The 14758-nt window shown below is 48.6% G+C and overlaps 1 protein-coding gene across 2 annotated transcripts in view; it reads right to left on the bottom strand.

Moving 5' to 3' along the window:
* The window catches only part of TMOD1 (tropomodulin 1), an 87590-nt gene that overhangs the window by 7917 nt on the left and 64915 nt on the right, over window positions 1-14758 (bottom strand). For both annotated transcript variants that reach the window (XM_043567465.1, XM_043567466.1), the window contains exons 8-9: window positions 12999-13142; window positions 477-621 (exon numbers count right to left, since the gene is read on the bottom strand). In XM_043567465.1, the coding sequence (XP_043423400.1) occupies window positions 477-621; window positions 12999-13142 (289 nt within the window). The remainder of the gene's footprint in view (window positions 1-476; window positions 622-12998; window positions 13143-14758) is intronic.

Below are 14758 nucleotides of genomic sequence, written 5' to 3'. Positions count from 1 at the left end.
CCAGGCATGGGGTTTGGGTAGTGGTGCTAGTTGGTGGCTTTGGGGGCAGGGACTAGAGCCAGACCCGATGGTCCTGAGAGGACTCTGAGCTCAGAGGAGGGTATTCAAAGAGGAAAAGACTCACGGTGAGCCTGTGGCCCGCCACATGTCCTCTCACTCAGCCAAACAAGGCGCCCAGGGTGCGCTTGGGCTCCAGCCCTGCGCTGTGCTGAGCCCCCCGGGGAGGGGAGGAGTGCTCAGCCTCAGCTCCTGCAGATGAGGCACCCACAGTCTAGGGGAGGCAGCAGGCCGGGCGCCAATACAGAAAACTAGAAAATGTAACCAAGGTGGTAGTCAGGAGTGAGGCTCAAGAAGAGGGCTCCCTTGGAGAAGGTATCAGTGGAACATTCCTTGCCATATCCGCACACCACCCCCACAACCTCCAGGACAGGTGGGAAAGCCACGGGCAGGTTTTTGGGTAGCACATTTCCACTTACCAAGGTCGTTGTTGTTCATCATTGCGTTGGACGCCCGCAGCCGGGGCCCCTGCTGGGTAAAGTGGTAGCCGAATTTGAGAAGCGTTGCGTTTTTTTCCAACATGTTTACTATCTCCATTTCCACTTTGTTGCCCAGAGGTTGGCTCTTTGGTCAAGAAAAGAACAGGAGTCACTACTCATCCCACTTGTGCAGGAATCTTTTCTACTAGCAGAAACCCTGTGTGGTGGGCAGGGATTTTAACCACTCCCCGACTCCACCCCCAAGAACAGGGAATTGGAAGTTTGGAGAAGGTGAAGGGTCACACACCAGGAGCGAATGAGCTGGGATTCAAACCCAGGCCTGCTGGATGCCAAGAACAGATCTTTTCGTTGCCCCACAGCATCCTTTCTACAAAACTCGAGCAGGAAGGATCTTCAACGAGTCTCAAGGAGATTAAAAGTTCCACTGCCCTGGCTATACCCCATATTAATTAAATCCAACTCTCCAGGAATGAGACTCAGGTGTCGGTGGCTTTTAAAACTCCCAGGTGATGTCAATATACAGCCAGGTTTGGTAACCAGTTACTTAGACGAATCCTTTCAATTTCCAAATGAAGGAAATGGAGAGACCCAGAGAGGGGAAAGGATTTGCCTAAGGTCACACAGTAAGTTGGGAATGCCCAGAGTTCATTTTTCTGAAGCCTCCTTCTGATCATGTTAGTTCCCTACCCCAAGATCTCTAGTGACAAAGATTGAAAGAAAACAAAAGAAAAGGAAAAACCTTACAACATACAATCTTGGGAAGGATATAATGAGGATGTTCAGTCTTGCTTATAATAGTGGGGGAAAAGGGAAGCAACTTAGACATTCATGGAGAGAGAGTTGTTCAAATAAATGATTGAGTTTTACAAGAGAACATGACAGATATCAGATGATAATGCAAATCTTTGGTCACAGGCCTGGGAAGATGACCATGAAACAATATGGAGAAAAAAAGCCCAGTTGCAAAACAGGTCATATTTAAGTAAAGTTACATGGATTTTCCATACACGTATATATGCCTAGAAAGAGCCAGCCAGTGTACTGGTGGTGGTGGGATTTGGGAGAGATTTTATTTTCTTCTTTGTATCTTATTGTTTGAGTTTTCTGTTACTATGTATAATAACACATACAAAATAAACATAATCTTGGGGCGCCTGAATGACTCAGTCGGTTGAGCATCTGACTTCAGCTCAGGTCACGATCTCACAATTTGTGGGTTCGAGCCCTTGCACTGACAGTGAGGAGCCTGCTTCAAAGTCTCTGTCCCTCTCTCTCTGCGCCTTCCCTGCTCGTGCATACTCTCTCTGTGTCTCAAAAATAAACATTAAAAAACATTCAAAATAAACACAATCTTTTAAAAAGTTTTTATTTATTTCTGAGAGAAAGAGAGGGGGTGGGGAGAGAGGGGGAGAGAGAGGGAGAGAGAGAGAGCACTCCTCTCCAAGTGGGGGAGGGGCAGAGAGAGCAAATCCCAAGCAGGCTCTGCACTGTCAGTGTAGAGCTCGATCCCACGATCTGACTGAGGTCAGATCATGACCTGGTTCAACATCAAGAGTCAGATGCTTAACCGACTGAACCACCCAAGCACCCCTCAAAATAAACATAATCTTAAAGAGATCTGAAAAGACATGGAGAGCAAACTAAACATCACATCAAGGTTAAAGACTTTCCCCCTCAGGGCAGGAACAAGACAAGAATGTTCACTTTCACTAATACTGTCCTGGGGGTCCTAGCCGGGACAATGAGGCCCCCTTCACCCATCTCACCCCCCCACCTCACCCCTCACCTCTGGCAACACCCATTTGTTCTCTGTATCTATGACCTTGGTTGTTTTCTGGTTTTGTTTTTGCTTAGATTCCACATATAAGTGAGATCCTAGGTATCTGTCCTTCTCAGTCTGACTGACTTCACTCAGCATGATGCCCTCAAGCTTCATCCATGCGTTGCACATGGCAAGATTTCCTTCTTTTTTTAGGGCCGAGTAATATTCCATTGCATATATATATACATCACATCTTCCATTCACCCACTGGTGGGCACTTAAGTTGTTTCCATATCTTGGCTACTGTAAATAATGCTGCAGTGAACATGAGGGTGCATATATCTTTCTGAATTAGTGTTTCTGTTTTATTCAGATAAACACCCAGGAGTGGGATTGCTGGATCTTATAGCAGATGGACAGATTGGTTTAATTAATATTTTGAGGAACCTCCATACTGTTTTCCACAGTGGCTGCACTGATTCACATTCCCACCAGTAGAGCACAAGGGTTTCCTTTTCACCATATCCTTACCGACACTTGTCATTTCTTGTCCTTTTTATTTTAGGTATTCTAACAGGTGTGAGGTGATAGCTTATTGTGGTTTTGATTTGCATTTCCCTGATGATCAGTGGTGTCAAGCATCTTTTCATGTACCTGTTGGCCATCTGTATGTTTTCTTTCGAAAAATGTCTATTCAGATCTTCTGTCCATTTTTTGATCGAATTTTGAAATCTGAATAATTAAATAAAATTTTAAACTCAGTTCCTTAGTTGCACTGGCAATTAGGTCAGTGCAGATACAGAACATTTCCATCATCACAGAAGATTCTTTTCAATGGTGCTCCCCTAGACTGTGAGCCCTTGGATAGCACATAATACCCAGCATCTCCAGGTCAAGGTCAAGGAATTGAACTGAATGGAGGAAATAGGAACACGGTTGATGCACAACAACACAGGAGGGTTGAGAGGACACATTAGCCCACCATCCAAAGGGACAAGCATGTACCACAGTTGAGACTCTTGCTGGAGGACTCCTCCCAGGTACTCTGACTTCACGAGAGCCTGTCTGAGTTCACACGGGGCCGGCAACGCCAAGCTGGGCAGGTAGAGTGACATTGGCGAAGTTCCATCACCCATCTGTCACGGCTCCTGAAAGGGCTGAGAAGAGCTCAGGCCTGTCCTCAGAGGACTCAGCACAGCCCTGGGCTCTGGTCCGCTTGGCCTGGCCAGTAGTACAGGGACCATATAAGGGCCCGAGAAGGAACTGGAAGGTCCTCCGCCCACCCCACTTAGCAGGAAGCCTGGCCTCTCCTTGAGGTCACTTTCCGGGAAAGCTCTATTAGGACTTAGGATGGGTTGGTCTCAGGAAGCACTGATCTCCCCCGAGTGGAGGGGCTTCCAGCATCTTCAAGGGCTGCTTCCGCAGAGCTGACACTCCATGCCCCTCGGTCCAAAGCACCAAGCACCCAGTGCAAACTGCCCCCTTTCAACCTCCCTAACCACTGGGGAGGCAGAGCAGGCAGGGACTGGCCCTTCTGTCTTAGAGATGAGTCAACTGAACTCATGTGTAGATGGAAGCTGGACTGTACTCCCTCTGTTTAATGCCAGAGCCAGGGCTTGACCTTGACCTGACACTGGAAGGACTTCAGAGGATCCTCTAGGCCCACATTCTCAAACTAGGGTCCAATATCCCTGGGATACATGCAGAGGTTTCTGGGTATATTCAAGAAAATACAGGATTCTACTAGATAATCATGGCCAGTCTTCCCAGAGTGTCAATCTTTGACCAAAACTATTATTTTTACATTAAAGAGTAAAATAGAAAATGTGCACACATCTTAAGAAGCGTCACACTTGCTTTATCTCAGGCTGTCCCTCTTCAGCGACTCTGAGACTAGAAGGCCTCAATCATTTCAGATGAGAGAAGAGGCCATGGGGACACTGCCAGGACTAAAACTCTGATCTCTTACTTATTTTTCAAATATTTGTTACTGAGTGATCGTTGTGTGTGAGGCAATGCCATAAGCACTTTTGATAAGCTAACTCATTTTCTCCTCCCCATACATCTATGGAGCATGTACAATTAATTTCATCCTGTAGGTGAGGTACATGAAGAACAGAGTATTAATAAATTTCCCCCAAATCACAGTTGGTTACAGAACCTGGATTTGAACACAGGAGTTTCACTCCAGAGTTTGCTGGTTCCCACCTCAATTGGGTGTAGGGCTGATGATGGGGGCTACAGGCAGATGGGGTTTGGCTCAGAGTGCGGGATTGTGATCTAACCAGTAACAGTGTCTGCACATGGAAGGAACTGTCTGGTAAGGCCATAGACTGCCCGTCCCTGGAGGTGTATGGACAGAGGGCAGGGTGGTGCCTTGGGAGAGTCTCCTAGACGTCATTAGGAGTGGGGAAGGCCTAGGTTCTGTGACCTTTAAGGCCCCTGGGACCTGCATTCGGTGCATCCATGAATGGCTTGCTTGGAGGGCATTACAAAATTAGGCCACCTGGACAGTGGGTGAGGGGCAGTTAGGAGCCCTGGACAGCAGAATCCAAGGGCAGCTCATGCTAGGACTGGCCACAGCAGACTCTGGCAGCACAGCCAGGGAGAGAAGGGTGGGGAAGAACTCTTGCCACCCCCACCTTCAGATGTGCTTAAGAATTAAACCAATCACTTGGGAATAAATATAATCTCATTATTAAACATTCAGATGATACTAAGACAGATTGAGTAAAGTCAGAGAGTTTCCCTCACCTCCCTTATCCGAATCCTACCCCCTTTCTACAGAGTAAGCACCATGGCCAATGGGGTGTGTTGCCTTGGATTGTGTCTATGAAGTATATAATAAAAGTACATGGAGTTTTAAATGTTTTTCTTAAATGGAGTCGTATCATCTGCATTGTTGTGCAACGTGCGTTCTTGATGTAACATTTTCTGGAGCTATTTCCAAGTCAGTACATTCAGAGCTTCTTCATCCCTTTGAACTGCTTCAGGGGATGCCCGGATACAGTCGGATATTTAGTTCGCTTCCGTTTTCCTCGTTACACGCCAGGCGGCAGTGGCTTTGCAGGGGCGGGAGCCAGTCTTTCGGCTGGACGTGGGGCTGTGGCATGGCTAATGGCTGGGTTCAAAGACAGGCATATTTGGGGTTAAAACTGTGACTGCTCTGCCAAGAGGGTACAAATGCTGACGGGCCCTTCGGCAGTGACAACGGCTCCCGTTTCCTCACACCTTTCCTGTGGCTGAGTATTATCAGTCTGATGAGAAGATGACCAGATTCGCTGGCTTAAGAACCACCAACCAATGCCTGAGGTGGAATTCAGCTGTGGCCTAGAGTGGCTGGCTCTGAGACCCCCATTGTGGCCAGAGGCACCACGGGCATCAAGAAGCTCACTCTGTACATCTGGTGGGGCCAATCATGGCCTTTTCTTTGTGATACAGAAGATGTGGGCAACTGGGAATACTTGAGAAAACAATAGAAAGGAGCCCTGGGAATTATCTAGTCCGAGTTGAGTCACAAATGCCGGCTGATATTAAAATTCCTTCAAAATTGCAGCTGCCAAGGTCGGTTCTCCCTACACGCTCCTGGGGATGGGAGCACATCACCTGTGAGGCACCCTGCTCCATCCCTGGGTACCTCTGCTGGTTAGAAAGGTCTTTCTGGCCAAACTGCAGCAAAGGAAAAGAGCCCAGCGGATTCTCACTTTGGTGATTTTAAAGTATATCTGCCAATTCTTTGATCCTCCTCCCTTCCAAAGGCGGAGCCTAATTCCCCACCCCTTGAGGGTGGTTGTGCTTAGTAACTCACTTCTCACAGATAGACCATGGCAGAAGTGACTGTGTAACTTCCAAGGTTGGCTCATAAAAGGCATTTGTGGCTTTCTTCTTCGCGTTGGATCGTTCGCTCTGGGAGAAGTTGGCTGCCATCTAGTAAGGACACTCAAGCCTGGTGAAGAGGTCCACAAGGCAAGGAACTAATCCTGCCAACCGCCATGGAGGAAGCCATCTTGGAAGCAATTTCTCCAGCCCTGGTCAGGCCTTCAGACTGCACTCTACTGCAATCTCGTCAGAGATCTTGGGCTAGAACCATGCGACCAAACTGCTCCTGGATTCCTGGCTCTCAGAAACTGTGAGCTCATACATGTTCATTGTTATTTTAAGCTGCTAAGTTTTGAGGGGTAATCTGTTACACAGCTATAGATAACTGATACACTCACAGGCAATGCTGAGCAGTAAAAGCCAGACACAAAACAGCACATACATGGGATTCTATTTACGTGACATTTAAGAGCAGGCAAAACTTATCTATGGTGATAGAAATCATGACATGATTGCATTTGGAGAGTATTAATTGAGGGGGGAGCATATGAGGTGCTGGAAATGTTCTGTGCCTTGATCTTGGTGCTGATTACCCAGGTCTGTGTATTATACAATATATTATTATATAATAATATAATAATTATACAGGTATATAAATCCATATATATATATGTATATATATATATATATCCATTGAGCTGTCCACTTAGGGTATATTTGTTACTATATGTAAGTTACACTTTAATAAAAAGTAAACATAAGTAGGAAAGAAAATAAGGGAGGAGAGGAAGGAGAAAAAAAGTTGTTTCCTGCAGGAGCACCTGGGTGGCTCAGTCAGTTAAGCGTCCGACTTCAGCTCAGGTCATGGTCTCACGGTTTGTGGGTTTGAGCCCCGCATCGGGCTCTGTGCTGACAGCTCATAAACCTGGAGCCTGCTTCGGATTCTGTGTCTCCCTCTCTTCTGTGTCCCCCTCTTTCTCTGCCCCTCCCCTGCTTATGCTCGCTCTCTCTCTCACTCTCTCTCTCTCTCTCTCTCTCTCTCTCTCAAAAATCAACAAAATGTTTTTAAAAAGTTGTGTCCTGCACAGGATATGCTAGAATCTCTCAGAGGTCAATGCCCCCCAGCCTACTCTTCCACCACCAACTGATCTAATTAACAATAGAAATATCACCTCTCCTTTATTGAGAGAAGACACATTCCAGGTCCATTTTAGAGGTGAGGAAACTGAGGCATTGGTACATTGACTCCTCCCCACCATTACACAGCAAGAATGTGACAGAGCTGAGGCTTAGCTTGGATTTGATCCTTGTTTGACTTCAAGTGTCAGAGACTTGAAGACAGATAACCCCTGGGTCAGTCTGTCTCCTGTCTGGAAAGCTCTTGGCTTTTCAGAACAGAGTGTAGCCTCCACTGGGGGCTGCACATGGTGCAATATGGTTATGGTCACAAATCTTTATTCTGACTCATGCTGATCTGCGTAGGAAAGTGATTTTCTCGACATCATATTGTTTTTCCCTCATTTCCACTGACTCTATCTCATTTCTCCCTGAGGAGCAAGGTCAGTAAAAGGCCATAATTGGCATTTCGAGGAAGTGACGGTGACACATGCCTGTTCTCCCACAGAGGCTGGATATTTCCAGGCTGAATTACTTTAGTACACACAGACACAAAAATCATGCACAAGCCAGGAGCTGCTGCCTAGAAGCTGAATGTATAAGGAACAAAAGAGAGAACATGACTGGTCAAGAGGTCTTGCTCACGTGGTTTCAAGAGTGTGTTTTCCTTTTTTTTTTTTTGCAGACAAAAGTCATATTCATCCTATCCTCATTTATTTTTTTTAATTTTTAATGTGTATTTATTTTTTGAGAGAGATAGGGCACAAGCAGGGAAGGGGCAAGAGAGAGAGGGAGACACAGAATCCGAAGCAGGCTCCAGGCCCTGAGCTGTCAGCACAGAGCCCGACGTGGGGCTCGAACCCACAGACCGTGAGATCATGACCTGAGCCGAAGTCGGACGCTTAACCGACTGAGCCACCCAGGTGCCCCCTATTCATCCTCATTTAAAAGAAAAATTTAGCCAGCTGCCATGAGTGTGTAATCTAAAGGGGGTGTCACCATGTGTGAAAACCTTCAGGATCTTAGTCCAGTGTGGCTTTTGTTTTCTTCCTTCCTTCCTTCCTTCCTTCCTTCCTTCCTTCCTTCCTTCCTTCCTTCCTTCCTTCCTTCCTCCCTTTCTTCCTTCCTTCCTCCCTCCCTCCCTCCCTCCCTCCCTCCCTCCCTTCCTTCCTTCCTTCCTTCCCTTTTTTTTTAAAATTTATTTTTGAGAGAGAGACAGAGCATGAGCAGGGAGGGACAGAGAGAGACAGAAACACAGAATCTGAAGCAGGCTCCAGGCTCTGAGCTGTCAGCACAGGGCCCGATGCGGGGCTGAACTCGTGAACCGTGAGACCATGACCTGAGCATGACACTTAACCGACTGAGCCACCGAGGTGCCCCTTGTTTTCTTTCTAAATTTATTGGCGCTAGGAAGCTAATCCAATCTGGGTAAAACAAGAAAATGCAATCTATTCCTTCAGCCTCATTTCAAAATATGAAGCATATCCTCACTGTCAAATATTGGAATGAAATGTGAGAAATCCAGCCAATACCCCCCAGACATTGCACATACATTTATTTGGTGAGGGGTCATGTTTCAAGGGGAGACCTTGTCTGTTCTGAGGGGCAGGGAGTACCCTGTGCCCTGGGGTCCTAGGGAAGGGCCTCCTGGGGGCGGCTTTGATGGGAGTAAGGAGGGCAAAACAAGAGGGACAGAGAATCACCATTTGGATTTGGCCAACTTGGGATGGAGACAGCTGGCAGGCACCCCATATGTGGCCCCTGCTCCTGGGGGCTGAGGGTCTCTCCCGTCCACCCGTAAATGCAGCCCGTCTGGAAGGTGGGATACCTCAGTTCTGGCCCAGGTCTGACACTAACTTGATCCGTGACCTCAGCACGTCCCATCCCTTCTTTGATCCTCAATTTCTCCACCTGCAAAAGGAGGACTGGGCTAGATGTTTCCTCAATGCCCTCATCTCTGGGTCAGGACCTCTCTGCCCCCTCCCACCCTCACTGCCGGCTCAGGGCCACTTCAGATGGCAGCACAACATTGCTCGGAGATAAAGAGAGATGGCTAGGTAAACAAACAGCCCCAGGATCCCAGTTCCCAGATTTGGGTCCTGAGCCAGCCAGCAAGGCTCTTGTCACCAGGGTAGAACTCCACAAGTCCCTTTCTCCTTTCTTTGGCCGTATAAGGAAGAAGGAGGACAGAGGCTCACTAACACAGGTTACAGGCACAAGAACTGAAGGGAAAGCTGTGGCCTCTGAGGACGGCGGTGACTAACCAAGAATGAGGAATAAATCAAATGCCACTCATCACCTCGTCTTTGGCACATGCCGCAGGGCCCAGAGCTGGGGCACCGTGGGGAGTTGCACTGTGAGAGGCACGGGTGGCCTTCCCTAGACTGCAGGCCTGCGGGAAGACCACCCCACAGACTCCCCTCATCTGGGCAGTCATAGCACCCCCCCCCCCCACACTGGTCTCCCAGGTGCTGATGCCTGCCCTCAATTCTCTCCTACCCAGGTAGGAACCATCTTCCCGGAACACGGCACGGACTGGTGCAGATCACAGCCCACAGCCCACTTTCACTCAACCTCCCCAGTCAGAGCCCTTTGGATGTCCAACTCCCTCTCTGGCTTCCTCCGGGGGCGCCATTAATCTTGTTTGGATGGGCTCCACGGCTTTTCCCCTCTCGTTCTTTTTGTTCATGAGGTTCACTGCACCTGAGATGTCACGGCCTCCACCTCACACTCTGAGATGCTATCCCCCCTATGAGTTTGTCTCAAACTCCATCTCCCCCGGCAAGCCCTCCGTGATGCCCGCTCCTGACTGAGACTGCTTCCCCAAAGGCCTGCCGTCTGTGGCTGGCTGAAGCACCCGGTTTGATGATCATTTCTGTACTTGTCTGCCTTCCTGTCCAGCGTGGACTCACCGGAGGGCACAGCCGGAGCCTCGTTCACACACAGAGCCCACGGTGCAGCCCTGGGGTTCAGCCAGCAGTCATCAAACACTGAGATGAACCAGAAAAGAGGCTCCCACGATGGCAGGGGGAGGTGGTGACCAGCGCTCTAGCCTCACACCAAGGGAAAGGGACTGCTGAGGAAAGCCAAGTAAGGCCCACACAAACCGAGGAGGAGTCGGGAGCCCCAGAGGCACACTTCTCGGACTGTGGAATCACATCAGCCTGGGCTTAATCTTGCCTCTGTCACTTCCCGTGTGCCTGTGGGCAGGTTACAGAACCTGCCTGGGCCTTTAGTTTCCTCACCTACAAGACAGGGGTGGGTCATAATACCCACCCACAAAAAGTCTTTGGGAGCATTAAATGAGATAATGGATGCATGGTACCTACTCAGTAAATCAACTCTTAGAATTGTGTGTGAATTCTCTAGGTCACCTTCAGAGTAATTATGAAAGTTAACAACTTCATAGATGATATCTGCCATCTCCTTAGAAGTAGAGATTCTTATTATCCCTATTTTACATGTGAGGAAACTGAGGCTCAGGGAAGTGAATGTTCTCACCCCGGAGTGTTCAGGGAAGGGGAGGGTGATAGTCCTGGCTCTGTCTCTGTGCTCAGCAGCGGTGGACAACAGTGAGAAGGCAGGTAGGCAGCTCACTCTCTGTCAGCTGTCAGCACAATGACCTGAGGCCAGTGCTCTGGGTCACTTTTGGCCAACATTCTGCCCTAGGAGTCAGGTTTCAGCTGACACTGGGTAGACCCTGACTCCCTGCCCAGCCAGGCCTGGAGTCACATGAGCAGCCAATCCCAAGCCTTGGCCCAGGGCTGCTGCTAAGCCTGCTGCATGCCTTCGTTCCAGTTGATCTGCCCCTCCTGCCTGCAATAAAGCAGGATCAGCAATGGCAGGAAGAGTGGGAGTGGGGAGGGGCTGGGAACGGGCGACGCAGCAGAGGCCCCTGGCACGCGAGAGATGCAGGAGTCCGACGCAGCAAATTCACATGACAGGGCTGCCGAAGGCTTGTGTGGCTTCTTTATAGGAATTTTAAAAAAGGGCCTTCTCTGGGCGAACAAGTCCCATACCAAGGCTTGGAGAGCAGGGTATAGGTTAGATTTTTCCCCCTGCCCCCTGTGCAGTGAACAACATACACAACCACCCAGGGCAGGCCTGCTTACCAAGTGTCACTGAGGAGTCAAGTTCTGAGCTGGGTACTGGAATAAAGAGATGGCTCAGATACAGCACCAGCTTCTGGGAAGCTCATGGGAAGCCGAGGTGCTGGGAGAACACAGGGAGGGGACACCTAACTCTCTCTGAGGAGAGGGTTAGAGGTCCTACGGCAGGCTAATGGGAGAAAGTAGTGATATGCAGGCTCTCAAAAAAAAAAAAAAGTTGGATTTGTGGTGTTTGCCAATTTCCATAGTATAAATGCTTCCACCAGAGGTGACTTCAGGGTACCAGCGTGCCGTCACTGAAGTGGAATTGAGGACAGAAGCCTACAACCAGCTCTGGCATGCTGGCTCTAGAACACCACTGGGAAGAGAGGCTTCCACTGCATCCAGAAGGAAGAGGAGGGATTCTCCGGGCAGAGAAGGGGTAGGGGCAAGGGAGGATGTTCCAGAAGGAGAGACGACGACAGCAAAGACATGGAGGTGCACAAGTAGTGAGCAAAGGTGAATCAAGGGGTTATGGTTGGGAAGGGCCGTCAAGGCCTTCTGGAGCCTCGTAACGCTTTAGTTCTTGACTCACAGAGGGGTCACATGCCTGCCATGATTCATTAAGCTGCACATTGAAGTTCTGTGCACTTTACCACGTGTGTGTGATATTTCACAACAAGGATGAAAAGCACAGATAGTCTCATTCAGGAATAACCACTGTTTACAATTCTATTTCCTTCCCATCTTTGTCCTGTGCACGTATTTATACGACCATTCAGCAAACATTTTCAGGTAGGAAGACAAAAGTTCCCTATTCATAGACCATAAAGAAGAAAGCATTTTGACAATGAAAGCCACATAGTGTCATGGAAAGAGTGTGGGCTTTGGAGTCAGAGAGACCTGAATTCGAATCCTGCTTCCCAAAGGGCTAAGTGGGTAGCCCTGAGAAAGTCGCTTGTCTTAGACTGTCTGAGCTGCTTCTCTTCTGCAGGCTGAGTCAGGTAACACCCACATCCTTCAGGGTTGTTGGGAAGGTCAGAGATGATATGCGGTTAGATGCACCGCACAGAGCCCAGCCCACAACAGACCCTCAACACATGCAATATACAAGATATTGTAATTGGCATCATCTTAGAAAGTCAGAATTGAAAGGATTGCCAGATAAAAAATGACTGACCCACAGAAGTTTCAGAGAAATGGTAACCCTATAAGGATAAAGTCAAATTAGTGTTTGCCCAGAGAATAAACTCAGTGGTAGGGAGACTCAAGAGCCCATTGAGTGGGGCAGGGGGGTGTTTGAAGAAAATAGGGATATTTAGCCTGATGAGGAAGACTCCAATGGTTTATCAGATCTGTACCCCAGATGTGCCCCATGTGCAGCAGAGAACAGAATTAAGTGCAATATACAGGACCTATAGGAAGCTAATTTCTATTGGATATGAGGTGGGATATTCTCACCAAGAGCTGAAGGGGTGATGTTGGGAAGGAGTGAGCTCCCATAACTAGGGGGTATACAAGTAGAAGCCAACAGAGCACTTGATGGGCATGATGAAGAAGGAAGATGAGCACGGTGGAGGGTGTGGACCATGACCTTTGAGGTGCCGTAATGCTGGGCTCTGGATCTGCTCTGTCCAGCAGCATCTACCATCCAGCAAGTGAGGAACTGTAAGCATCCTGTAGTGAAGGACACAAAGAGATGCTTGTCTGTCGTACCTGGTTATCGATTTTCAGTTCCACTAGAGAAGTGTTGTATGGGAGAGCTTCCACCAGGCGCAGGATCCCGGCTCCGGAAATGAAGTTGGATTCCACGTTCAGCGTCTTCAACACCTTGTTCACCTTGAGCATCTCAGCAAGGGCCTTGAAGCGCAGAAGAAAAGCGAGGGTACCTGTGAGTCACCCTGAGCAAGGCTGGAGCCCCTCTTGGATAGAACCTAAAATACTGAGAGGTCCTTGCTGGGAGCGAGAGTTCCTTGCACACTCATGCTGTTCAAGCCAGCGACCAGGCAAGATGATCTGTACAGCCTCCTTCACAAAGTACAACTCTGTGGCCCTCCTCCCCTCCAATGCACCATGGCTCCGGAACCCTAACTGGAGAATTCCACACTCTCTATTACCTACATCCAGCCTCTATTACCTGATTCTTCTCCCTTGCTCGGCTTCAAGGCTCACTGATCCCTTACAGAGGGGCTGCTCTCAGCTCCCCATGCATGCCTGGTGCTCTCCCATGATTTGCTTTTGCCACCTGGGATGCCCCTTCCTTTCTGCTTCACTCGTCCAAACCCTGCCCATCCTTCAAGGCCATTCTCAATTCCTCTTTCTCCAGGAGCCTTTATACTGATGGCCGCAGTTAGCTGTGGCCTGCCCTCTTGAACTTTGTAGCATTTATTCATAACCTCCCTCATGAAACTTGTATTCTTCTGTTCAGAGTTGTTTTTAGTTCTTGACTCACAGAAGGGTCACATGCCTGCCATGATTCATTAAACTGCTTGTTGAAGTTCTGTGCACTTTTCCATGTACGTGTGATATTTTACAATAAGGATGAAAAGTACAGATAGTCTCATTCAGGAATAACCACTGTTTACAATGCTGTTATATTTCCTTCCCATCTTTGTCCTGTGCACATATTTATACGACCATTCAGCAAACATTTTCAGGTAGGAAGACAAAAGTTTCCTATTCATAGACCATAAAGAAGAAAGCATTTTGACAATGAAAGCCACATGGTGTCATGGAAAGAGTGTGGGCTTTGGAGTCAGAGAGACCTGAATTCGAATCCTGCTTCCCAAAGGGCTAAGTGGGTGGCCCTGAGAAAGTTGCTTGTCTTAGCCTGTCTGAGCTGCCATTAGACTATATACTCTTGGCGGGATGAAAGTGTACTTTATTTATCTCATGGTGCCCACATTCTCAGCACACAGTAGCTTCTTAGTCACTGTTCACTGAGTGACTGACTGGTGGAGTCCCAACCTCCCTATATACCCTCTACTTGTTGCTTATATTTCCCTGTTGGGATTCCATGGAGTCATTGTCCTCTTCATCTGAGCAGCAGAGAGCAGAGAAGGAAGCCTGGGAAACCACCCCACTGGGCAAGTGACCAGAGCAAATGGGAGGGGAGGAGCTCAGGTGGCCCCCAGCACGTTTCAGAGGAATTCAGCCAGAGGGTGTAGATGACAATCAGAGCCTCTGAAGGAAATGAGGTAATTAGCAGTTGGTGGAAACGATGTGTCATGGAGGAAAGGAGACACCAGCAGCTGATAGCCCAGGGTGTATGATCAGTGGGCCCCGGTTGTCTGAAATGACTCTCTGAGCCAGGAATGCCCTTCCCACCATCCATGCTTGCTGAAACCCTATACAAGCTCAGCTCCCAGAAAGCCTTCCTTGTTGATATCGTCCTTCCCTCCTCCCCCCGCTTCCATGTGCCTCCCGGATGGCCTGTCAGCTTTCCTTATGACCCCGAGGAGGTTGGACCCTCCCAA

The sequence above is a fragment of the Prionailurus bengalensis genome, chromosome D4 (genome assembly GCF_016509475.1).
Source record: "Prionailurus bengalensis isolate Pbe53 chromosome D4, Fcat_Pben_1.1_paternal_pri, whole genome shotgun sequence".
Classification (NCBI taxonomy): domain Eukaryota; kingdom Metazoa; phylum Chordata; class Mammalia; order Carnivora; family Felidae; genus Prionailurus; species Prionailurus bengalensis.
This window is presented reverse-complemented; position numbering and strand designations above follow the sequence as displayed.